We start from the raw sequence: 23,309 nt of genomic DNA, 5'->3' as shown, positions 1-23,309 counted from the left end.
GAGGGAGAGAGAGAGAGACAGGGTGAGGGAGAGACAGCGAGAGCGAGAGAGCGAGAAGGGAGGCAGAGGAGGCGCGGAGCGGGCGGCGGCGGCGGCGGCGGCGGCCTGAGGAAGAGGAGGAGGAAGAGCAGGCGGAGACGCGGCGCCCGGAGCCGGCCGGACCGAGCCGGGGGCGGGCTAGCCAGGAGGGGCGCGGCGGCCGCGGTGGAAGGGGGGGCGCTCTGCGGATGGCCGGGCCCGGCCCGCGGGGGGGGTGAGGTCCTCGGCGCCCCCGCCCGCCCCCCCGGCCCCCGCCCGCGCCCTCCCCGGGCCCGCTCGCCCTCCGGGGCGGTGGGGCATGGCCTGAGGGTCCCCCGTCTCCGGGGGGGTGGGGGGTGGGGGGAGGGGGGAGGGGCCGCGGGCGCCGCCGACCGGGACTCAGCAGCCCCGCCAGGCAGGTAAGGGGGCCGAAACCCGGGGGTCTGGGGGCACTGCGGGCCCGGGGCCGCGGGAGGGGGCGGGGGCGCCCCGGACGTCCTTGGCCGAGCGCCGGGCTCCCGGCCCGGGTGTGCGGTGGGGGGGTGGGGGTGAGGAGGGGAGCGTTGCCCCGGGCGACGCCAAATTGGGTTACGCCCCGGTCCCCCGTGCCCCGTCCCAGATCGCAGACTGGATGGGAGGGTGCTCCCCCTCCCCTGCCGGCGGAGCCCCAGGCCCGAACCCGCCTCCCCGCGCTCCTGGGCCAAGAGGTTCGCTCTTGTTCGGTCGCTGTACCCGCCTCCTGGCCCTGCCCGGCCACTCCCCCGCCTCGCCCTTCCCGGCCCACCTGGGCCCCTTGACCCCTCCTGCGGCCCCACCCCTCGAGGCCCCTTCCCCAGGTCATCCTGGTGCCCATCCCCTCCAGCGGGGGTCTGGGCCTCGGCCTCCTCCGCCCCCTTCGACCCCCTGTAGCTCCTGCTTCTCCTTCCAGACTCCTCCAATCCCCTCCCACTCCTTCACAGGCGCCCCCCGCCATCCCCATCCTGTCCCCTCTTCCTTCTCCACCCGCCGGCGAGCCCCCTCGGCTCCCGCCCCCGAGTCCCGCTCCCGGTGCCCCCGCCCCCTCTCCCCGGACCCGGGCTCTCCCCCACCAGTTTCTCAGCCCCAGCCCCGGCTCCCTCTCCCCGCCTCCCTCTCCCCGCCTCTCCCCGCCTCTCTCCGCCTCCATTCATTCTCCCGGGCCGGCTCTCGGCCACGCCAGCCGCCCCCCGTCCCCCCGCAGCCTCCCAGGGCACCCCCCTCTCCCCTTCTCCCCCCCCCGCCCCCCCCCCCCCGCCGATTCCTCAGCCCGTCTCAGTACCAGCTGCGTGCCAGCTATTCTTAGCCGCGGAGCGTTTGATTCATGCCGCCCCGGCGGAGTGTGCCCGCTCCCTCCCTCGGGGCTCGAGGGGGAGGGGCCGGAGCTGGTCCTGGGGGTTGGGGGCAGCCGTGAGCGCGGGGGAACCGGGCTAGCTTTGCTTTCAGGCCACTGGCCACCCCGTTAGTGCCCCGTTGAGGCGGGGGGGTCAGCCAGGGTCAGCCGAGGGGGAGTGGCTGCCAGCCCCAGGTCTGGAGGTGGGATGTGGAGTCGAAGGGTAGGAGGAGGCCGGGGTCTCCGCAAGGGCAAAGTAGGGGCAGCTCTGCTGGATACCTAGAGGGGGAGGGGGCTTCGAAGCTGTGGCCACGCTTGGGGAAGGGGTTGGCCGGCCCAGGGGTAGATGCCGGCTCGCCCACAGCTCTTGGAACTCTCCTCCCCGCCACACATTTTGTCTTCCCTCCCCCAACCCCCAGCCCATCCCCACTCCCCCAAAGTCAGCAGTACCCTCCACTGCTTCTCATCGCCATGGCAACGTGCAGGAGCCGGGCTGGTGTGGGGGGGAGGGACCAGACCAGACATTCTGGTTTCTGCTGCTGGGGTGGGAGACGGGGATAGAAAATGAGGGATAAGGACCCCATCTGGGACTCACCCTTATGAGACCACCTCAGGGGTGAAGAATAGTGGGGATCTGGAGAGGACCTCTCACACCAGTCCCCCAGACTCTCACCCCACTTCCTAGCCTCCCTCGCAGCCCCCCAGTCTCCCTCAGAGTGGGGCCACCAGTACCAGGCAATGCCAGTGCACCCACCCAGCAGCACCAGGCCTCAAACACACCCACAGGTCATCTGCAGCCACCCTACACCAACCCAGGCCACTGCTCTGCTGTCACCTGGACAGCCTTCCCAGGGCCAGTCTCCCTACCCACCCATACATCCTCTCAGGATGCCCCCAGAAACTTGCCTAGGCCACCTCTTGCGGTTCCCCCGGGACACCCCTTGCATGGCGTTCTGCCCTGTGACACCCCCATCCCAGTGCCCCTGCCCCCGGGACGCTGGTTCCCCAGCAGTCCTCTGCACACATTGTCAGCCACACTTCGGTGAAGTCACAGGCTCCACCCTAGGCTCAAGGCACCTCCCTCTGCCCCTTACTACACCTCAGTCTCCCCCCCCCCCAGTTATCCAGGAGGAAGACAGGGAGGACCTCGGGTGAGGGGCCAGGCTGGGGCCAGGAGGGCAGGATGCCGGTGGGTCGCCCACCTGTCTGTCCTCAGCTAATTTTAGCTGCGTTATCCGTGGCCTGGCAAAGTGGGCCAGTAGCTCCCGCGGTGATTCTGCGGTTTCTGGGACACCGCCACGCTGGGTCAGCGGCAAAGTGGGGCGCAGGAGGGGTGGGGGGCTGCGAGCAAGGCCAAGGGCAGGGAAGGAGATGTGCGGGCACCATGGCAGGGTTGGGGGGGGGTGTGTGCACGGGAGAGAGCTTGGAGGCGGTAGGAGTGTCTGATAGGGGGGTGTGTCCGGCCTCCTTCCTGCCACCTTCGGGCAGCGTGGCGCTGCTGCCCTTACCCATTTGTCCACTGAGTGTGCCTGTGGCCTCCGAGGGGCCCAGGCGCCCAGTCTGACAGCCACCCTCGGCCCCCCGCAGCCGCCTGTGATGCTGCTGTCCCCCGTCGCCCCGTGGCCCCACGATGACCCACAGCCCCGTGTCCAGCGAGGACGAGGAACGCCACAGTGCCAGCGAGTGTCCCGAGGGGGGCTCAGAGTCCGACAGCTCCCCAGACGGGCCCGGGAGAGGCCCCCGGGGGACGCGGGGCAGGGGCAGCGGGGCGCCTGGTAGCCTGGCCTCGGTCCGAGGCGTCCAGGGCCGCTCCATGTCCGTCCCGGACGACGCCCACTTCAGCATGATGGTCTTCAGGATTGGCATCCCTGACCTGCACCAGACAGTGAGCAGCAGCCCGCTGGCCGGGGCGGCGGGGGGGCGTGGGGGGGCGTGGGGGGGCGGGGCAGGGGCCCGAGTCTGCACCGGGAGGTCTCACACGAGGCTCCCGTTTCCAGACCCCCGCGTATTTCCCCCCAACACCCCCTCTGTCCCCGGAATCACCCACACTCCCTTCCCAGACCACCTCAGCCTCCTTCCCATCGCCTCCCCCACCAGAAATGCCTGCGCTTCAACCCCGATGCCACCATCTGGACAGCCAAGCAGCAGGTGCTCTGTGCCCTGAGCGAGAGTCTGCAGGATGTCCTCAACTACGGCCTGTTCCAGCCTGCCACCTCGGGCCGTGACGCCAACTTCCTGGAGGAGGAGCGGTTGCTGCGGGAGTACCCCCAGTCCTTCGAGAAGGGGGTGCCCTACCTGGAGGTGAGGCCCGCAGCCTTCCTGGCCCCTTCGCAGATGAGAGAAGGCATGTCCTGAGACCCATCTGCCTCCTCCCCGTTTTTTTCTCCCAGCTAAGATCATAGCAAGGGAAAACCCAGTGGGCTCTTCTGGATTTGGGGAGCACCTAAGAATCAGAGCCAGAGAGGCCTGAGTTCAAATTACCGTGCATTCTGCCTCTGACTGGCAGTGGCCTTGGGCATTTCCCTGCCCTAAGCTTCCTCTCACCTATCAAAGTGGGAAAGGATTCCCAATTGTAGTTGGTATTCTAGAACATTCCTTGTGGGGTCCAGACTCCTTAGAGGTTGCAGTCTACACACCCATAGTGGCCCAGCACCCCTCTGCTCACCCAGCCAAGGCTCTGGGGCTGTTTCCACCCTGACCCAGAGTTGACTCCTGGCTCAGAAGGGGGTCCGGACCCCTGACTTTGAGTCTCTGTCTCACCCCTCACCCCCCCCACCCGGCCTCAGTTCCGATACAAGACCCGAGTTTACAAACAGACCAACCTGGATGAGAAGCAGCTGGCCAAGTTGCACACGAAGGTGAGCAAACCCTGCTGCCATTGCCCCCACCCACTTTCCTACCTCTTCCCAACAGCCCTCCAACCCTTCTCTTCCTCTGCCAGGGCCCCCCACTTAACTTGGGATGCTGTGTCACATTCGGGACCACCCCAAATGCCCCCGATAACCCCATCATAGCCTTTTTTATCTTCTCTCTTCGCTCCTTGTACCTCTGCCCAGGATCACATCATTTCCACCTGGCTCCCACTTCATCCTCGCATTCTCCTGTCTCATTTCTTGGGTCCCCTATATCCACGCAGGGCTCCACTTCTTGTCCTGTGACTCTGACATCTAGTGTCCCTCTGCCTAGGGGCTGTTTCTTTTCCTTTCTTTTTCTTTCTTTCTTGCTTGCTTGCTTGCTTGCTTGCTTTCAAGTCTTTATTGAATTTGTTACAATATTGCTTCTGTTTTATGTTTTGGTTTTCTGGCCCTGAGGCATGAGGGATCTTAGTTCCCAGACTAGGGACGGAACCCACACCCCCTGCATTGGAAGGCGAAGTCTTAACCACTGGACCACCAGGGAAGTCCCTAGGGGGTGTTTCATAGACACCCTGCAGTTCCCACAATCCCACAGCCTGAATCTATACCAGATGCAAGGATGCTCCCCTCTCCAGCCACATTTATCCTCCTGGTACCTTGCCCTTCAGTCCTCAGACCATATGTCCCCTGTATCTCCTCTAAAAGCTGGGGGGAAGCCAGGGGGCTGCTTTGGTCAAAAGTGAAGTGAAGGATCCTTGATGCTTGGGAAGAAAGCTCCCAGGCTCCCTCTCATCTCCATCCGCACCCCACCATGCACTTATCTGTCCTCCTCCAAATATTCCATCCGTCCAGACCTGTACCATCCACCGCGGGAGCCACTAGCCACATACGGCCCCCTGGGTACCTGCAGTGTGGCAGTTCCGAACTGAGCCTTGCTGTGAGTGTGAAATACACACTGGATTTCCAAGACTCAGTACCCCCAAAAGTAAAATAGCTCATTAATAAATATCATGTGGATTACCTGTTGAAACAGTAATATTGTGGATATGATAGACTACAAAAGAGATAGGTCGTTAAAGTGAATTTCAATATAATTGAAAGTTCCCCTTTCTTTAAAAAACAAAAAAGGCAGCTACTGGGAACTTCTCAGCGACATGTGTGGCTTGCTGTGTATTTCCACTGGACAGCGCTGCTCCAGAACCCAGCTTTGCTCCCTTCCTCCCTGACGGGCCTGTCTTCTCTGTCTTGTCTATGGCTCAGACGGGGTTGAAGAAGTTCCTGGAGTACGTGCAGCTCGGGACATCGGATAAGGTGGCACGGCTGCTGGACAAGGGGCTGGACCCCAATTATCATGACTCGGATTCAGGAGGTAGGGAGGTGGCTGGGGGCTTTGGGAGAGCTGGGGAGTCAAGAACGAGACCTAGGAGCTGCATGTGACCGGCCTTTCTCGTCCCCCCCCCCCCCAGAGACCCCTTTGACGCTGGCTGCCCAGACAGAAGGCTCTGTAGAGGTGATTCGAACCCTGTGCCTGGGCGGGGCCCACATCGACTTCCGGGCCCGGGATGGCATGACAGCGCTACACAAGGCTGCGTGTGCCCGTCACTGCCTCGCTCTCACGGTGAGGTGCCAGATCCTCCCGGGACCCTCCCCAGAGCTCAGAGGAACCCCCAAATTACCGTGTTTCTCGCCCAGACTGCCAATTGCCAATTGCCCCCAGACCCTCCCTCCACCCCTCCTCCGCTGTTACTGCTCTGACTGAATCCGGTACCCTCCTGGGACCTTCGGGAGCACCCACCCTCCCCAGCTCAAGGCTCATGATCAGCTAGAGCTGATGGTCACGTGGACCCTTGCCCTACACCAGATAGATCGTGTTAACTTCCTGACATCTGGAACTTCTCCATGCCCTCTGACCCAGCTCAACACCAACACCTACCTCTGTGTCCCTGCGGTGTAGACGCTCCTGGTGTCCTTTAAGATACAGAATAAGCCCCCGCTGTGCCCCCAGATACAGACCGTCCCCCACACACACCCGGCAGACACAGCCCCTCCACCTGCCTCCCCCAGACACTGGCCCTCACGCTTCCCACCTCGGCCCCTCCATCTACCCTTCCCAACCTAGCAGCTCACACCCCAAACACACCCCCTGTGCTCACATGAAATATAGCCCCCTCCTCCAGTGTGGTGTCTAGAATGTGCTTTCTCAAATAGACGAACCTCACAGACCCTCAAAATACATACATGGAGCTTGCCCGGTCTTATTTTAAAATCTCTTCCTCTCCTCCAGCCCAAGGACATTTGATCTTTTCTCATACACAGGTCAGAATAGAGCTCCCCCAAAGCTGTTGATAAACACCACAATTCATAGATGCTCTGGCTTAACAGAGCCTCCCTTCCCTTCTCCAACCCTTTCTTGAAGAACCCTCAGCACCAGCCACAAGGATCTGCCTCATGGCCCTGGAATTGACAGGCCCTCTTTACGTACCCCTCTCCCCCAGTCCCGACTCCTGCTTACCCCACCCCTGCCCCCGTGCCTGCGTTGTCCAATCCAGCAGCCACTAACCACATGGGGCCGTGTAGATTTAAATGGATTAAAGTGAACTAAAATTAAAACCTCCGTTTCTCAGGCTTACTAGCCACATTCAAGCGCCCAGTAGCCCACACGCGGCTGCCATATTGGACCGTGCGGTTGTAGACTATTTCCATCACCTCAAATGTTGCAAATGTTCTGTTGGACAGCGCCACCGCAGTCGCTCTCCACGCAGGGCTGCCGCCAACACTCTTCCCTGACGTGCTGGATGCTGCCAGCCTTCCGGGCCCAGCGCTGTTCCTTGGGTGGGGCCCCTCCCTGCCCCCGAGCCCCCAGCCCCCAGCCCCAGTGAGCCTGGCCCGAGGTGCTTTAACCCAAGCTTGCCCCCTCCCAGACCTCCTCCTGCGCCCCACCCGCAGGATCCAGGTCCTCATAACACCTCCCACTCAGCCAGGGGCCCTCTTGCATCCAGACTGCGTTCTCTCATTTGTCCGCGACAACCAGCCTGCTGAGTAGGTGGGCATTGAGGCATTAAGCTCCTTCAGTGGCTCATCCAGCGTCGCCCGTGGGGGAAGGTTGGGCAGCGTTTCAGAGTGGGAGGGTCCTCTGGAGGCATTTTCCCAGTCCCTTCATTGTGCCCAGGGATGAGAGAGGCCCTGAGAGGGGAAGGACCGGTATCAAGGTCGCTCAAGGGCACCCTGGCAGAACCAGCTCCGGCATTGGCCAGTGTGGGTTACCCAGGACTCCCCTCCCCACTGCCCCTTCGGAATGAGCCAGCACTTGTGTGACGGTCCTCTTTTTTCCCTTCCTAGGCACTCCTGGATCTTGGGGGTTCCCCCAACTACAAGGACCGCCGGGGCCTGACTCCTCTGTTCCACACGGCTATGGTCGGGGGTGACCCCCGCTGCTGTGAGCTGCTCCTGTACAACAGGGCCCAGCTGGGCATAGCTGATGAGAACGGCTGGCAGGAGATCCACCAGGTGCTCCCGACTTGGCCAGGAGGGGCTGGGGAAGGCGTGGGCGGTGCCTGGACCCTCGGGGGAGGGCAGGGGTCCGGAACCCCAGTGCAAGGGGCTAGGGCTCCAGATGCTGGCGTCCTCACAGAGGGCAGGGGTGGGAGTAGCTCGGTCCCCAAAGAGGAGAAGAGAGGGGTGTCAACACCAGGACTCTAAGGGGCACGGGGCTGGCCCTGGAAACGTCGATCCCTGGGATGAGTGGGGATGGCCCTCCCAAGGAGCCAGCCCAGAGCCCTGGGCCTTGGGGTGACTTGTGACGCGGACAGTGTGGGTCCCTAAGCAGGAAAGGGGGCTGAAAGCAGAAGGGCAGGTGGATGCAGGGCTTCCGGACCTCAAGGTGAAGGAGACAGGCAGATCCCGTGGTGAGAAGGGTCTGATCCAGCCTCCTCAGCTCCCGGTCCTCTCCAGGCCTGCCAGCGCGGTCACTCTCAGCACCTGGAACACCTGCTCTTCTACGGGGCTGAGCCTGGAGCCCAGAACGCCTCGGGGAACACGGCCCTGCACATCTGCGCCCTCTACAATAAGGTCTGCCCTGCAGCGCCCGCCCCGGGCCCTCCTCCTGACGCGAGCCTCCCTGTGCCCTCTGCTCTGTCACTATTTCGTTCATTCATTCATTTCACCCACTCGTTCATTCAACAGATACTTCCTGGGCACCTTTCCCTGTGTCAGTCTCAGAGCTGGGTGCTGAGGACACAGTTGTGATTAAGACAGGCAGTCCCTCCATCAAGGGACACACCTTGCTGTTACAAGCCCGAGTGTTCAGAGGAAGGGAATCCAGGTGCCTGTGGGATCCCACATCTGGGCTTGGCCTTGGTGGGAGCTGGGGTGGAGGAAGCCCGTCAGTGCTAAGATGAGCAGGAGTTGGCCAAGTAGAAGAGGGCAGAAAGGGTGTTCCAGGCAGAGGGCATAGCCTGTGCCAAAAAACACCAGAGAGGCGAGAGTCAGGATTGTTACTGGAAAGGCAAGAAACTCCAAGCGTCCTCTTTCTTTTTTTAATTTTTATTTTATATTGGCGTATAGTTGATTTACAATGTTGTGTTAGGTTCAGGTGTACAGCAAAGTGATTCACTTATACATAGACATGTATCCCTTCTTTCCCAAATTCTTTTCCCATAGAGGTTATTACAGAATATTGAGGAGAGTTCCTGTGCTATACCGTAGGTCCTTGTTGATTACCTGTTTTATATATCGTAGTGCATATATGTTAATTCCCGAGGGTCCTACTTCTAATGGATCTTCATTCAGCCGCCAGTGGAGCACCACCCACTGCAGGGGGCAGAGGAGAGGCCAAACCACAACCCCCAAAGGGGACAAGAGTGTGTTGCAAGTTGTAGCAATTCAGGGCTGGGTGGACGGTCCCCACTTCAGGAGTTCTGAATGGAGGTGAGCGGTAAAGACGTGTCAGGAGGGGTTCTCGTGTAGCCGCCACAGCTGTGCTGTAGGGGCCAGTTGGCAAGAGCTGGGGCTCTTAGCCTGATGACCTCGGCCACTTTGCCACCCGTGCCCGAGGCGATCCTGGGCAGGTCAGCCCACCCCCCCCCCCGCCCCCGGAGCCTCAGTCTCCCCACCTGCTTCCCAAGGCTCCCTGCCCTTAGATGGTTACTGCTGGGACTTCGGAGGCCAGGCCTGGCATGCTGTCGCTGATCCATCAGCCTCTCCCCCCTCCTCCAAGAAGTCTTCCAGAACAGCCCCAGCCCCTTCTGCCTCATCAGAACTCTCAGTGCCAGGATGTGGCAGGTAGCCACGTGCCGCCTTGTGGCAGCAAGCAGTCTGCTCGGCGCCTGCAGAGGGAGAACTCAGTGTTTGTCAAATTGCTGTCTCCCCCCCTCCCCCCGGCCCAGCGCGTCTGTCTCCTGCATCCCTGACACAGGCCTCGTGTCTGGATTTTCTGACTCCACAGGCTGTGTGCAGGCCAGGGCACCCAAAACATGTGCCATCCCCTCTCTGAGGTCCCATCCCGCTCTCTGAGATGGGAATAACGTCTGCTGACTGAAGGGGATGGAAGATCATGTGTGTTAAGTGCTCCTCCCTAGAAGGCAGCCATAATAATAATAATTATTGCCATTATCAATCAGGATCTGGTCAGGAGACAGAAACCATGCCAGTAATTTGAATAGGGAAAATGTAGTCCATGTCGTTACAGAGAGGGAAGAATTACACTGAGTGGGTCAGTTGAGCCATCCCCCCCTCCCCGTCCCCCCTTGAGCTTCCTCTTTCTCATCTGTGAAATGGGTCAGGGACCTACCTTGCAAAAGATCGAGGGTGTGAATGTTTCTCTTGCCCTCTGCATGCTGCTTCGTGGATAGATGCTCCACAAACACAAGTTCTTTTTCTGCTTTCTCTCCCTCAGTCTTCCCTCCCAGACTTTAAGCTTCCCAAGGCCCAGAGCTGGGTCTGACAGATTTCCTCACTCTCTGCTCCTCTGGCCTCCTGGCATGCCCGTCTAGCCTCTGGTGGTGAAGGTCAGGCCCGTGTCCAGGTTGTGAGTTCCTCAGGGGTAGGGCCTAAGTCCGGTCAATCACTCTGCCCCAAGACCCCAGCATGTACGAGAGTGAGCCAAAAATGATCTGCACTCTGGGTGTAGAATTTACTTTAATTAATTTTTAGAAAAGACAAATACATCATTTTTTGACATAATCTCCTTGCTTTTCAATACACTTTGTCCATCTGTCAACAAGCTTTCGTATTCCCTCATTAAAAAATGTTTTAGGCTGAGCTGCGAGCCACGCATGCACCACCATCTTCACTTCATCAGAAGTGAATTTTCACCCTTGTAGGGCTGCTTTCAGGGGACCAAATGGGTGAAAGTCAGATGGAACAAGATCAGGACTATAGGGAGGATGCTTTAACACCTCAAAATGAAGTTTTTGCAGAGTGTCGACAGTGTGGGCAGAAGTGTGTGCACGTGCACACCCTCTGACCACAAAAACGAATCCCTGCACGCTGCTCTTCTTTCGTGCAAATCACAAGTGGGGCATCCATTTTTGCTCACACCATGGTTACAAATGAACGGATGTAACAGATTCACAGCTGCACAGCAGTGACTGGGGAGACAGTAGCCTCGCACGGAAAGTGCTGATAAGACAATGAAGCCAACAGAAGTTGTAATATAGCTGGAGTGCAGATAATTTTTGACTCACCCTCGTAGTAGGCTTAGACGCATCTTTGTTGAATGAGTGAGTGAGTGAATGAAAATGAATGATGGGTCAGATGCCTTGGATTTCCCCCAAGACTATGCACAGCACCCAGCTCAGAACATTCAACAGGTATTTGCCTCAAGATAGACTGATTGACTCCATGAAAGAATGAATGACTTGAACGAATGAATTTTGAAGACTCAGCTCCACGTCCTCCACCCTCATCATTTCCATGCACGTTTCCTGAGCACCTACTGTGTGCCCTGATGTGAGATGAATTAGACACGGCGTGGCGCCTGTCCTTGGGAAAGTGGGGGGAGTTCACAGTCTGGTGAAGAGGCAGACGTGTAAACAAATAATTGCAATACAGTGAGATAAGTGCTAGCACACCAGAAAATACGAGGTTCTTTGGAGTGGAGTCAATTGCTGGTTAAGCTGAAAGAGATGCTCTGGGCCTGTGCTAGGCAAGGTGATGGTGTGGGCAGGCAGATATGCAAAAACACACACAGCACTAATTTACAGCCTAGTTTGGGAGGCAGCACATGCACACATGGACACACACACTCACGCTCACAAACACCCCGGAAAACAAACCAGGCTAACATTGCTGTCCAATTGGAGGACCTTTGGACGTGGGCAATCGGAGTTGTGCTTTCACAGGAGATAGAAGAGCACTAGGATTAGGAGGCTTGGTTTGAGTCCTAGCTGCCCCACTGACTGGCTGTGTGACATTGGCCATGGATTTACCCTCTCTGAGCCTGTCCTGTAGGATGGACCTATACAAGCATCCCTGATGGTTTTGTCTCATGAAGAGGGTGAGACCAAGGAGGTGTCTGGTGAATTCTAGTTAAATTAGCATCTGGGGGAATCTGGAGTGAAGCTCAGCTGGGGGCCAGGTTGGGTTTGGCCAGGCCAAGATGAACGGGGAGGATACTCCCTCATCCGGCAACTGTTTATCGAGCAGCTCTTGTGGGCCAGGCACTCTGCCAGGTCGTGGGTGCCACAGACAAAACCACGCCTCTCCAAAATGGACAGTGTAGTGGGGGAGAGATGCTAGAGATGAAAAAAATAGAAGTGTAATTTCAGGGAGGCACTGTTAGGAGGAAAATGAGTTAATTCTGGCTTAGAAGAATGCCTGGCACATAGCAGGTATCATATAAATTTAAAAAAAAAAAAAAACAGGAACAGGACAAAGGGTAATTTTCAACAGGGTAGTCAAAGGGACATTTTCTGAAGAAGTGGCATTTGAGCGAAAACATGAATCAAGTGAGAAAGTGAGCTGTGGGGAGATCTAGGGTCAGAGAATTCCAAGCAGAGGAAGCAGCAGGTGCAAAGGCACTGGGGCAGGAGCATGCCTGTCAGAGGAAGAAGGAGGCCAGTGTGGCTGGAGTATGGGGAGCAAGGAAAAGTGGTAGAAAATGAAGCTGGTGAGGCTGGGGGTGGGGGCAGCAGGGCAGGCAGAGCAGCAGGGACCTCCTAGGCCAGGGCAAGGACGGAGTGAGAGAGAGTGACATGCTGTGATTGACATTGGTAAGGACTTGATCTGGGTGTGGATGGCATCCCTTCCCCCACCACCCAACCCTGTCCCCACTGCCTCCTTCCTTCTGGGTCCAGCAGAGAGTGTTATTAAGAGCAAAAGCTCGGGAGTCAGACAAAGCTGGGTTCGAATCCAAGTGCTGATTGTCACCAGCTCCTTCTGAAGCCTTAGTTTCCTCATCTGTAAAATGGGGACAATAATTTCCACCTCATGGAATTGTTGTGCCATTCGGTGGCTACTGTCTCTAAAGTGCTGAGCCCCTGACATGCAACACAGTAAGCCCTCCAAGAGGTCTGAATTGGTGACTCTCAACCTGGACGCTTCTGCCTCCTAGGGGACATTTGGCAATGTCTGCAGACATTCTTGGTTGTCACAACTAGGGAGGGGAGTGCTACTGGCATCTAGTGGTAGAGCCCAGGGATGCTGCTCAATGTCCCACAATGCACAGGGTGGCCCCCGCTACAAAGACTTGTCCGGGCCCTAAATGCCAGTAGTGCTGAAGATGAAAACCCCTTACTGGGAAGTTGGGGTTAAGCAGATGCAAACTATTATATATAGAATGGATAAACAACAAGGTCCTACTGAATAGCACAGAGAACCATAGTCAGTCTCCTATGATAGGGACTTCCCTGGTGGTCCAGCGGTTAGGACTCCATGCTCCCAATTCAGGGGGTCCGGGGTTCAATCCCTGGTCGGGGTACTAGATCCCGCATGTCTCAACTAAGAGCTCGCATGCCACAACTAAAGATCCCTCACGCAGCAACGAAGATCCCACATGCTGTAACTAAGACCCGGCGTAGCCAATAAATAAATAAATATGTTTTTTAAATCTCCTATGAGAAAGCATAATGGAAAAGAATAACTTTAAAAAAGGATGTATATATATATATATATATATATATATATATATATGTATAACTGAATCACTTTGCTGTACAGCAGTGACTAACACAATATTGGAAATCAACTATGTTTCAATAAAATATGAACGATAAAAAAGAAAACCCCTGGTTTAGGTTAATGCTGTCCAATAGACTATAACCTGAGTCACACGTGTAATTTTAAATGTCCAGGAGCCACTTTAAAAGAAAACAGGTGACATCAATTTTAGTAGCATATTTTATTTAACCCAGTGTATCCAAAACATTATCCTTTCAATGTGTAATCAGTATAAAAATTATTAGAGATATATAAATTACGTTTTTCATTCCAGGTCCTTGAGAGCCCATGTGTATTTCGCATGCATAGCACCTCTCGGTTTGGACCGGCCACACTTAAAGGGCGAGTGGCTGCTGTCCTGGGCAGGACGGGTTTCCATCAGGTGGTTCCAGAAGCTCTTAGCACAGTGCCTGTGTCCACTCCTGGTGACCTTAAATGTCCTTTTTTTCCTTTCACCCTCTGCCACTGACCATCAGGAGACGTGTGCTAGGATCCTTCTCTATCGGGGAGCCAATAAGGATGTGAAGAATAACAGCGGACAGACCCCTTTCCAGGTCTGGGGCGGCCGGGGCTGGCTGGGAGGGGGCATGAAGAACACAGAGGGGGTAAGGAAGGTGGGACACTTTGGGGTGCTGGGAGGGAGACAGGTGGTCTGGGAGAGGAGGAAGGATAAAGTTACCAGGATGAAGGTGTGGGGGTGGGCAGCTGGCCAGAGACCTCACAGTGTTTCCTGCTTCCTCTCTCTCTCTCCCTCTCTCTCTCTGTCTCCCCTATCTGGGGTCTCTGTACCCCCTCTCACCAGGTGGCAGTGATTGCTGGGAATTTTGAACTTGGGGAGCTGATCCGAAACCATCGAGAACAGGACGTGGGTGAGTGAGCTAAGGGGAGAAGCTGGGGGCCTGGGGGTGCGTGGCGGGATTGGGGAGTCAGCGAACCTGAGTTGGGGGCCAAGGTGGGACCAAATAAACCTTAGAGGACCAGGAACATCTGAGCAGAGGGAGAGGTGGGCTTCCAGGCACCCCACTCTTTCTCATCTCTGTCTTTCTCCCCTCACGCCTCTCCCCCGCCATCTCTTGCCCGTATGCCTTCCCCACCTGCCTCTGTCTCTCTCTGCCCTCCTGCCACCGTGCCCCCTCAGTGCCCTTCCAGGAGTCCCCCAAGTACGCAGCCCGGCGACGGGGACCCCCCGGCGCAGGGCTGACGGTGCCCCCCGCGCTGCTGCGGGCCAACAGTGATACCAGCATGGCCCTGCCCGACTGGATGGTGTTTGCCGCCCCGGGGACCTCGTCCGCCGGGGCCCCCGGCCCTACCTCAGGGCCCCAGGCCCAGTCGCAGCCCTCAGCCCCAAGCACCAAGCTCAGCAGTGGGACCCTCCGAAGTGCCAGCAGCCCCCGGGGCGCCCGGGCCCGCTCCCCGTCCCGCGGGAGGCACCCCGAGGAGGCCAAGAGGCAGCCCCGCGGACGCCCCAGGTAGGGGAGGGCCCAGCCCTGGTCCTACAGACCCCATCCCAGCCGAATCCCCTCCTCAGAGCCATAGCTGCCCCCCGGGCCTGCCTGTCCCACATGTGGCTGGTCCCCATCCATCCCACTCAGTGGTCCCAGCCTCAGGCCACCACCTCTCTCTCCTGACCCTTGCGGAAGTGAGGGCTTCGTGAATCACAGTCTTGCACCCATGTCCAAACGCACCAGAGTTTAGCCGATCACGTGCTCCGTGGGCCTGGGGTGTGCCCAAAAAGAGAGGCTGGACAGACAGAAAGACTGGGCGAGGTGAGAGGAAGCCAAGCAGAGTGGGGGTGGGCGAGGGAGTTGGGGAGGGGTTTCCAAGCGTGGAGATGAGACCAGAGGTGGGGAGGGTGGGCAGGGGCCATTCTGGGGTAAAGAGGCCAGGCTGGCTAGCGGAGGACGGGAAGGGGGGGCTGTGGCTGGCCAGCCTGTCCTAAGGATGTGGGCGGGAGGAAGATCATGGCGGGCTGGGGATGGCAGGCAGAGGAGCTGGACCCAACCCAGGAGGAAGCCGGGAGTCGCTGAAGGCTTGTGAGCCAGGGATGACACAGTCAGAGCGCAGCTTCAGGACGCTGAATCAGGCTGGGCGTGCAGGACCGTGGGAGGGGGCAGGGCCGGAAGCCAGGAGGCAGGAAAGAGGGCCGGGGCTGGGGGGACAGCGGCAGCGGGCAGGCAGAGGGAGCCCCGGAGTGCCCGCTCCCCCCTCCAGGACGCCAGAGCTGGAAAACGCACTCCACCCCCCTCCCCCACCCTGATGCGCCACCTCCCTCCCACCCAAGGACCCCTGTTCTCCCCGAGGTGCCCCCTCCCTCCACTCTCCCCTGCCTCTCACACCCTCTGTGTCTGCAGCTCCAGCGGGACACCCCGGGAAGGGCCGGCTGGGGGCACAGGGGGATCCGGGGGCCCCGGGGGCTCCCTGGGCAGCCGCGGGAGACGCAGGAAGCTCTACTCAGCGGTCCCCGGACGCTCCTTCATGGCTGTGAAGTCCTACCAGGCCCAAGCCGAGGGGGAGATCTCCCTGAGCAAGGGCGAGAAGATCAAAGGTAAAGGGGCACGGCCAGCTGGGCTGTGGGCAACGGTCGGCCAGGTGAACTCACCCTTCAGGGAGGGGCCGGTCAAAGACAAACAGCCCTCCAGCACCTAGAATGTCCAGTGCATGCTGGAGACCTCAGAGAGACCTAGGTGCCCCTTCCGCCTCGGAGGAGCACAACGTGTAGCTGGGATGAGGCCGGCAGGAGGCGGTGTCCAGGCAGAAGAGGGGAGATGAGCACTTGTGGGACACTGACACCAGCCAGGCACGGCTAGAACACTTCCCCTGTGAGGTCCCAATCTCACTCACCATCACCCTTTCCAGCGGCTGTCAGGAGCAGAGCCTCACACGGGTGAAATGACTTGCCCAAGGTCCCCAATCTGAGCCCAGGCTCCTTCCCGCTATCTTGTTCGGAGAGTGAGGCCAAGCCACCTTGACTTCACCTCCTGCCTCTGCCAGGCGTTCTCATCTGCCACACGGGGTGGTGCCTACTTCCCCGGGGCTCTGATGAGATGGCCGGTGTGGGAAGCCCGGGCCACGCTGAGGGCTCCTGCAACAGAGGCTGCTGGCGTGGCGGTTTGCCTCTCTTCGGTTTTCCTGTCTTCATGCGGAAAACCATGGCAGTATTCCCCACATGCAGGCTTCCCAAGGCGGTAGATGCGTGTTTTTGGATGGAGTGGTGCTTTGGAGACAGGAAGTGCCCTGCAGTAGTTAATTCTAGGTGGGGGAGCAATTCCTCGCCCGACTCTAGGCTTGCAGAGTAGCCGAGTAGCATAGTGGTTGAGAGCCAGGCTGTTTGGGTTCAAATCCTGGCTCCACCACTTCTCAGCAGGGAGACTTCAGGCAAGTGACTGCTCTGGGCCTCGGTTTTCTCATCTGTACAATGGGACCCTTGTGAGGAGTAAAGGGGTCCGTTCCTGCAGAGCCCTTAGAACAAGCATTCACACATAAGAAGCGCCAGCTGTCATTATCACAAACAACCCCCATTACGGGCACTTAGAAGAAAGAGACCCTGGGCACCAGGGAAGCTGGGGAGGGGGTGGTCCTCCCATAGGAGACAGGTTTAAGTGGGCCTTGAAACATGTGCAGGGATCAGAGTATCAGGCGGGTTGTGTAATTGCATCATTTTTATAGTCTGTCTCCCTGTTGTCTCCTTGTTGTCTGAGTTCCTGAAGACTAGGTCAGCAGGGGCTGGGTCCCCAGGGCCCAGCTTAATGACCCAGCACACAGGAAGCCTCCGTGCACCCCTGCTGAGTGAATGGATGAAGGACCAAATGCAGGAGTTAACTGTTGGGGGGCAGGGGCAGTGCCTCTGGAGGCAGCATGCCTGGGGAGCATGTGTATGGGTGTGTACGTGTGTGTCTCTGTGTGTGTGTATATGGAGAGGGTGTCGGGTCTGTGCTTTGAAGGATGCAAAAGAAGTAAGGGTAGCTGAGGCCAGGGGTGAGGGACTTTCCCACAGGCAGAGGGCCATGGGCTGTATCTTCCATGTGTCTTTCTGAATGTCAAGCCCAATAATTCTTTGCATTGCCCTGTTTTCATATCCTTTCCTTTCATTAAAAGATGCTTAATTGCCTCAAAGCATGCCCACATCCACGATGTCACTGAGCTTTGCCACAGACTGATGAGGCAGCAGGCTCCCTCTGCTCTCAGGATCAAAGCCTAGTGACTTAGCCTGGCCTACAAGCCACTCCTCTGCCCACCCACCAATCTCATCTCATGCTACTTCACCCACAGGGTTCCAGGGACCTCATCCTTCTCTCCATTCCTCAAATGCCCCAAGTGCTTTTCTACACCAAACTCTGCATGTGCTGTTCCTTCTACCTGGAAAACCTTTCCTCCCTCTCTTTGCCTCCTCCACTCCTAGCATCCTTCAGGTCTCAGCCTATGTGTCACATCCTCTGAGACGCCTTCCTGGTCCCCCCTTGCCATCGGATTTATATACTCCCACCTGGCCTTTCTCCAAATAGCCTTTCCTTTATCCCTCAAGCACTAACCTCAATTTCCAATTGTAGGGTCACTTGGAGAGACCTCTAATGGCTACCAGTCTGGAAGCTCTGTGAGGGAAGGAACCACATTTGCTGTGTCCAACAGCTCTACCCACTTCCTAGCCTGATGTCTGACTCATGACCGGCACTAAATATATGTTTGTTTGGTGAACAAATTATTGATTCCAAGACCACCCAGCCAGGCATGGCAGAGCCAGCCAAGACCCCAGACCCCTTGACACACTTCTCCTGCTCTCTTCCATGACCTTGAGCATCTCCTTGATTTGGTCTCCCCAGACCCTCTCAGAGGAGGTGGTTTGTGCAGGGGAATTCATCAGATGGCCCCAACCCCAATCCTAGTGTGGCTTGAGCCATCCCTGGGCAAGAGACTCTTCTGCTGTAGCTTCAACTTCATCTATAAAATGGGAAATCAGTTGTTACGTACTGGGTAGGTGTAAGGATGGAGTGAGTGAAGGATGTGAAGGGCCAAGTGGGAACAGAGCTGTGAAAGATGCTGGTGAGATGGATGGCTTTGGACTTATTACTGTGGCCCTCCTCATCGTCAGAAGCAGCAACAGCAAAGTACTGGAACAGAGAGATAGTAAAACAGTGACTAAAAGCTTCTGCTCTGGAAACAGACAGTGCCGGTTCAGATCCAGACTCTGTCGATTGCAAGCGGCAAAACCTTGAGCAGATGACCTCAGCTCTCTGAGCCTCAGTTTTGCCATCAGTAAAATGGGGTGAATGAAAGTGCCCCCTCTTAGGGTCCTGGCCCCAAGTGAGAGCTGGATAAAGATTAGCTGACCTTGCTGTGTAGCTTTGCCTAGGGTCAATGTGTGCTTGATGGTTAAAGGGTGGGGGTGGCAGGAAGGGGCCTCCAGTAAGGAGTGGTGGAGAAAAGGAAAGAGGTGATTCTACTCTCCCTTCCAGTGCCAGGGGAAGCAAAGAGCGATGGCAGCAGGGGTCTGGGGACAGATGACAAAAGATTAAGTGGCAAGGAGACTGCGGGAGGCAGCAGGGGCAGTGATGGGGGTGTAGAACTGGACTTAGGAGCCTAGGAGGGTTTAGGGAAATTACGGAACAACTGAGTTGTGGCAGGCTACCAGGGGAGATGAGAGCCAGTCGAGGATGTGTCCCTAACCTGCAAGGACCGTGTCATGGGACACAGCCCTTTTCCCCAGTGCCTTTTACTGTTCCCGTTGGGTCCAGGAAGCTAGTATACAGGAGTGACATGATTTGTATCTCCCCCATCCCCCGCCTCCTCCTTGGACACTTATTAAGGATGACTTTGGGCCAGGTCCTGTGCTATGTGCTGAGAACTGCGGCAAGGCTGTGCATCAAGTGTTGGGAGCGGGCGGGGGGTGGGGGTGTGGGCAGCACAGACGTGTAGACACATTTACATGTCCCTGCTCCTCATCTAGTGCTTAGCATCGGGGAAGGAGGCTTCTGGGAAGGCCAGGTCAAAGGTCGCATTGGCTGGTTCCCCTCTGACTGCCTGGAAGAGGTGGCCAACCGCTCCCAGGAGGCAAAGCAAGGTAACAAGGAACCCCCAGTGGTCCCCGATTTACCCTAGGTTCTCAGGTCCCTTCCTTCCCCCCCCCCATGGGAGTGGGGTGCCGGGAGGTAGATGGGAAGGCTTGAGCCAGGACCCCAGGGGGTGGGCCCATGGTTTCCAGAGTGAAGGTCCAAGGTCATCCTTTGTCCCTCTGCAGAAAGCCGGAGTGACAAGGCAAAGAGACTCTTCCGGCATTATACTGTGGGCTCCTACGACAGCTTTGATGCCCCAAGGTAAATATCCTTACACCCTCGGGCACCCCTCCCCACACCCCAACTCCCTTACATTTCACCTTTTAAATATTTCCACCACCTTTAAGCCCGCTTTCTCATCTGCTCCCTCTGAAGTTTGATCCAGGGGTGGGGGAAGGCAGAATTAGCTTCAGACCACCCAGTCCAATCCCAAACGGTCCTTGGCAGCCACTGAGACTGCCCAGCTCTGGGGTAGCCAGAGACCAGTGAGGTGGATTGGGGCAAGGTGGGGATGCCTGGGGGCCTGGGGAGCTCATGTGTATGGCTGGCTGGAGGCTCTGGTCTCCTTCACGTGCCACTCTGTGCAGCCCTGTGCAGCAGAAGTGTAACCATCCCGCATCCTGTGCTGGTGCGGGGAAGGGGGCAGCGGGCAGAGCCGGCCAGGCAGGGTGGGGGCGGGGAGAAGGCACACTGACACCTTTCCCCTCCCTGGCTGCTGGCTGACTCGCTTCTGAAGCTTGATGGATGGGATTGGCCCAGGGAGGTGAGAGGGGAGGGGAAGGGAGGGGACGGGGTCAGGAATGGGAAGGAAGGGGTGCCTGGGGGGGTGTGGATGTGTGTATATGCACCACCAGAGCTGAAGTTTCCCTGTGCGTGAACATCTTACACAGGCGAGCATCCTTGTATGGATTCCCTGAGTGTGTTCTTGCCCGTGTGTCTCTGTAGGTGCGCATGACGCGTGTCTTTGTGCATGTGTGGCTGGAGGCCCCTAGGTGTCTAGCCCTATGCACATGCCCATGTCAGTGAGAGGGTCTGTCCCGCTCTGGGTAGATGGGTGCATTTGTGGCTGTCATTTACGGGTGCACAATTGTGGCTAATCGTGAGGCTGGCTCTGCACATCTATTTCCCTGAAACTGTGTGTCTGAGAATGAGGGCCAGTGTTTCCAGAGATGTCCAGTGTGTCTGCTTACCACATGTGGACAGGTGGGTCTCTGCACATGCCGGTCCCTCTTGATGCATGTCGCTGCGCGTGCGCATTAACACACAAAGTTGCGTGCATGCATTTGCATCTCTCTGATTGATCTGGGATTCAGGACCTGGGGTGTTGGGGGAGGGGAGGGTCGAAGAGGGGAGGACTCTAGAACTTGGGTTTCCAGAAGGGCAAGGCTATGGGGGAGAGATGGTCACAATTGGCCATCTGAAAGATGACGTCCTCCCCCCCACCCCCCACCCCCCGTCGCTCCCCCCTAATCCAGGGAAGGGTCTCCTTATTCGTAGCATCCTTCCATTAAATGTGTCCAAACCTATGTGTCTGTGTTCTGGCCAGTGGGGATGGAGCGGGGCGGGGGGCGGGGTGGGGGTGGGGTGGGGGGAAGAAATGACAATACGGGGAGGGAGGCTGGGACTGGGGTGCCACCCTGCGCCCCAAGTGTCCGAGGCGCTTGACCATTGTGCGTGTTCGCCTGGCACGTCTCCGGCTCTGGGCACTGGGTGAGTATCAAGGTCCCCCCCCCGAACCCGGAGTCTCCCCATCAGCCTCTGCTTCTTGTCTCTGTCAGTGTCTCTCTGGGTTTCCCTTTGGCTTTGGTCTGGGGGTCACTTGCTCTATCAGCTGGATGGGGGTGGTCCCTCTTGCCCTCAGCTTCTTCCTCCTCCTCCCTCTAGCGCTGTCTTGTCAAGTGCATTTTCTCCCCTCTCCTCCACTCCTTGTGCCCCCCCCCACCCCCCCCCCCCACCCCGGCTTGTGCCGAGTGCCCGAGCTTGTCCTCCTCCCGCCTGCCGCCCTGCTCTCCCCGACCCTGTCTGGGGTGGCCTGGCCTGTGTTGTGACCTGCACGCTTGCTGGAGCTGTGCAGTCCTGCCGCCTGCAACCCCTCCTAGCCTGGGCTGCCCTCTCTCCTCTCTCTGAGGGTCTGCGGCTCTCGTGTGAGCCCTGCTGTGTGGATGTCCCTCCGCCTGGACTTCTTTGGGGGGAGGGATGTCTCTCTCTGCTCTGGCGCCCAGTCTGAACGTCCTGGCCATCCCTTTCCGGCCCTTCCAGACTCTGTCGGGGTGCATCGTGTGTCTGCCTGCGGTAGGGGGCTGCGTGTCCCCTCTGGGGTCTCTCTCGCCGCGTTGTCCCTGCTTGGGAAGTGGGGCTCGGTCCGCGCGTCCCTGCACGCGGTTGCGAGGCATCTTGTGTGATGTTGTGCGTCCCTCTCCCCGCTCTCCCTCGCTCTGCACCTGCGCGGGAGGGCTCTGGAGGGGGGAGGGGGGTTAAGGGGGGGGCCAGACCGGAAGTGCCTCCCTTTCTTCTCCCCCCCCGCGCCTCGCCCCTCCCCCTTCTCCCGCCAAGGGGGCCCCCGCGTTCCCCTCCCGGCCCCCTCCCCCCTGCCCGGCCCCCTCCACCGCCGGGCGCAGGACGCCAAGGGGTTAAGCCTCGCGCCCGCAGCCCGCCTCCGGAGCTGTCCGCGGTGCTGAAGCCGGCGCCGTCCGCGGTCCTCGCGCTCCCGCCGCGGCCCGACCCCGCGCCCCGCGCCCCGCGCCCCCGCGCCCCCCGGCATGTGAGCCCCCGGCCCTGCCCTCCCTCCCGCGGGAGGGTGCGCGCCCCCTCCCCCTCCCCCCTCCCGGCGCGGGTCAGCATGAGGCGGGGCCTGGGGGCCCGGACACGGGGGTTCGGCCGAGCGGGGACGGGGACGCGGCGGCGGCGGCGGCGGCGGGGGCGGCCGGCACCGGGACCGGGGCCGGGGCCGGGGCCGCGGCGGCGATGGCTTTGTCTGCGGTCGGCGGCGGCGGGGGTCTCGGGGGCGGCCCCGGTGGGGGCTCCCTGCCGCAGCCGCCCCCCGCGCTCTCCTCCAGCTGGCCGGCCCTGGGGCCCCGGCGGCGCAGCGTCTGGTATATCTACAGGTAACGGAGCGCGCCGCCCCTTTTCTCCGCGGCCCGACCAGGAGGCCCCGGGCCGCTGTGACGACCCTCCCCCAGCCTCTAATCCCCGGTCCCTGGGACTCCTTCCCCGCCCCCAAGCCGCCCCCTCCGCCCTTCTCCCCTAACCTTCTCTCAGCACTAGACCTTTTCCAGACCCCTCTTCTCTGCGCTTCTTTTTCTCATCCCCTTCCCTGGGCCTCTCTCCCCGAGCCGCCCCCGCCCCCAACACAAACACTCCTCAGGCCCCTCACAGGCCCTTCCAGGCCCCCTTCAGCTCTTCCTCCAAGACCTCCCTCCTCGGGAGGCCCTCCAAATGGACCGCACTTCGGGGTTCAGGCCGCACTTGCCCTTTCTGCCACCCTTAGCGCCCCCACTCTGGAGCCCTCCCCTCAGGCATCTACACCACAGGCCCATGTTCCTCTGATCTCTGTATCCCCACACCCCTTCACGGAGTTGGCAAGGCCCCCCATTCATACCCCTCTCTCCCATTCACAGTCATCCCCCCCATCACACACGCATCCCGCCCCCGGCCTCCCCTCCCCTCCTCTTTTTCCGCTGCGTGTCACTGTGCGACTGTGCGTGTGTCCCTGTGGCTGTGTTGGTGTGCGTGCGCGTGTGACTGCCTGCAGCCGTGTGTGTGTGTGTGTGTGTGTGTGTGTGTGTGTGTGTGTGTGAGAGAGAGAGAGAGATGGAGAGATGGTGGGCTCCCAGCCCACCCCCCAACTGTGTCCATCTGTGTGTCCCTGTTTGACGGCGTCTGTCT

At 58.9% G+C, this 23,309-nt stretch overlaps 1 protein-coding gene across 1 annotated transcript in view; it reads left to right on the top strand.

The window, feature by feature from the left end:
* Positions 1-2,996: 2,996 nt before the first annotated feature.
* Positions 2,997-23,309, top strand: part of SHANK1 (SH3 and multiple ankyrin repeat domains 1) — a 42,993-nt gene continuing 22,680 nt past the window's right edge. Inside the window, exons 1-14 of the mRNA XM_057711949.1 lie at positions 2,997-3,251; positions 3,464-3,667; positions 4,153-4,224; positions 5,482-5,590; positions 5,688-5,839; positions 7,561-7,728; positions 8,173-8,289; positions 13,854-13,931; positions 14,180-14,246; positions 14,516-14,846; positions 15,729-15,922; positions 19,319-19,432; positions 19,610-19,685; positions 20,161-20,187. Coding sequence (XP_057567932.1) covers positions 2,997-3,251; positions 3,464-3,667; positions 4,153-4,224; positions 5,482-5,590; positions 5,688-5,839; positions 7,561-7,728; positions 8,173-8,289; positions 13,854-13,931; positions 14,180-14,246; positions 14,516-14,846; positions 15,729-15,922; positions 19,319-19,432; positions 19,610-19,685; positions 20,161-20,187 — 1,964 coding nt within the window. The remainder of the gene's footprint in view (positions 3,252-3,463; positions 3,668-4,152; positions 4,225-5,481; positions 5,591-5,687; positions 5,840-7,560; positions 7,729-8,172; positions 8,290-13,853; positions 13,932-14,179; positions 14,247-14,515; positions 14,847-15,728; positions 15,923-19,318; positions 19,433-19,609; positions 19,686-20,160; positions 20,188-23,309) is intronic.

This window comes from Hippopotamus amphibius, chromosome 16, assembly GCF_030028045.1.
Source record: "Hippopotamus amphibius kiboko isolate mHipAmp2 chromosome 16, mHipAmp2.hap2, whole genome shotgun sequence".
Taxonomy (NCBI): domain Eukaryota; kingdom Metazoa; phylum Chordata; class Mammalia; order Artiodactyla; family Hippopotamidae; genus Hippopotamus; species Hippopotamus amphibius.
This window is presented reverse-complemented; position numbering and strand designations above follow the sequence as displayed.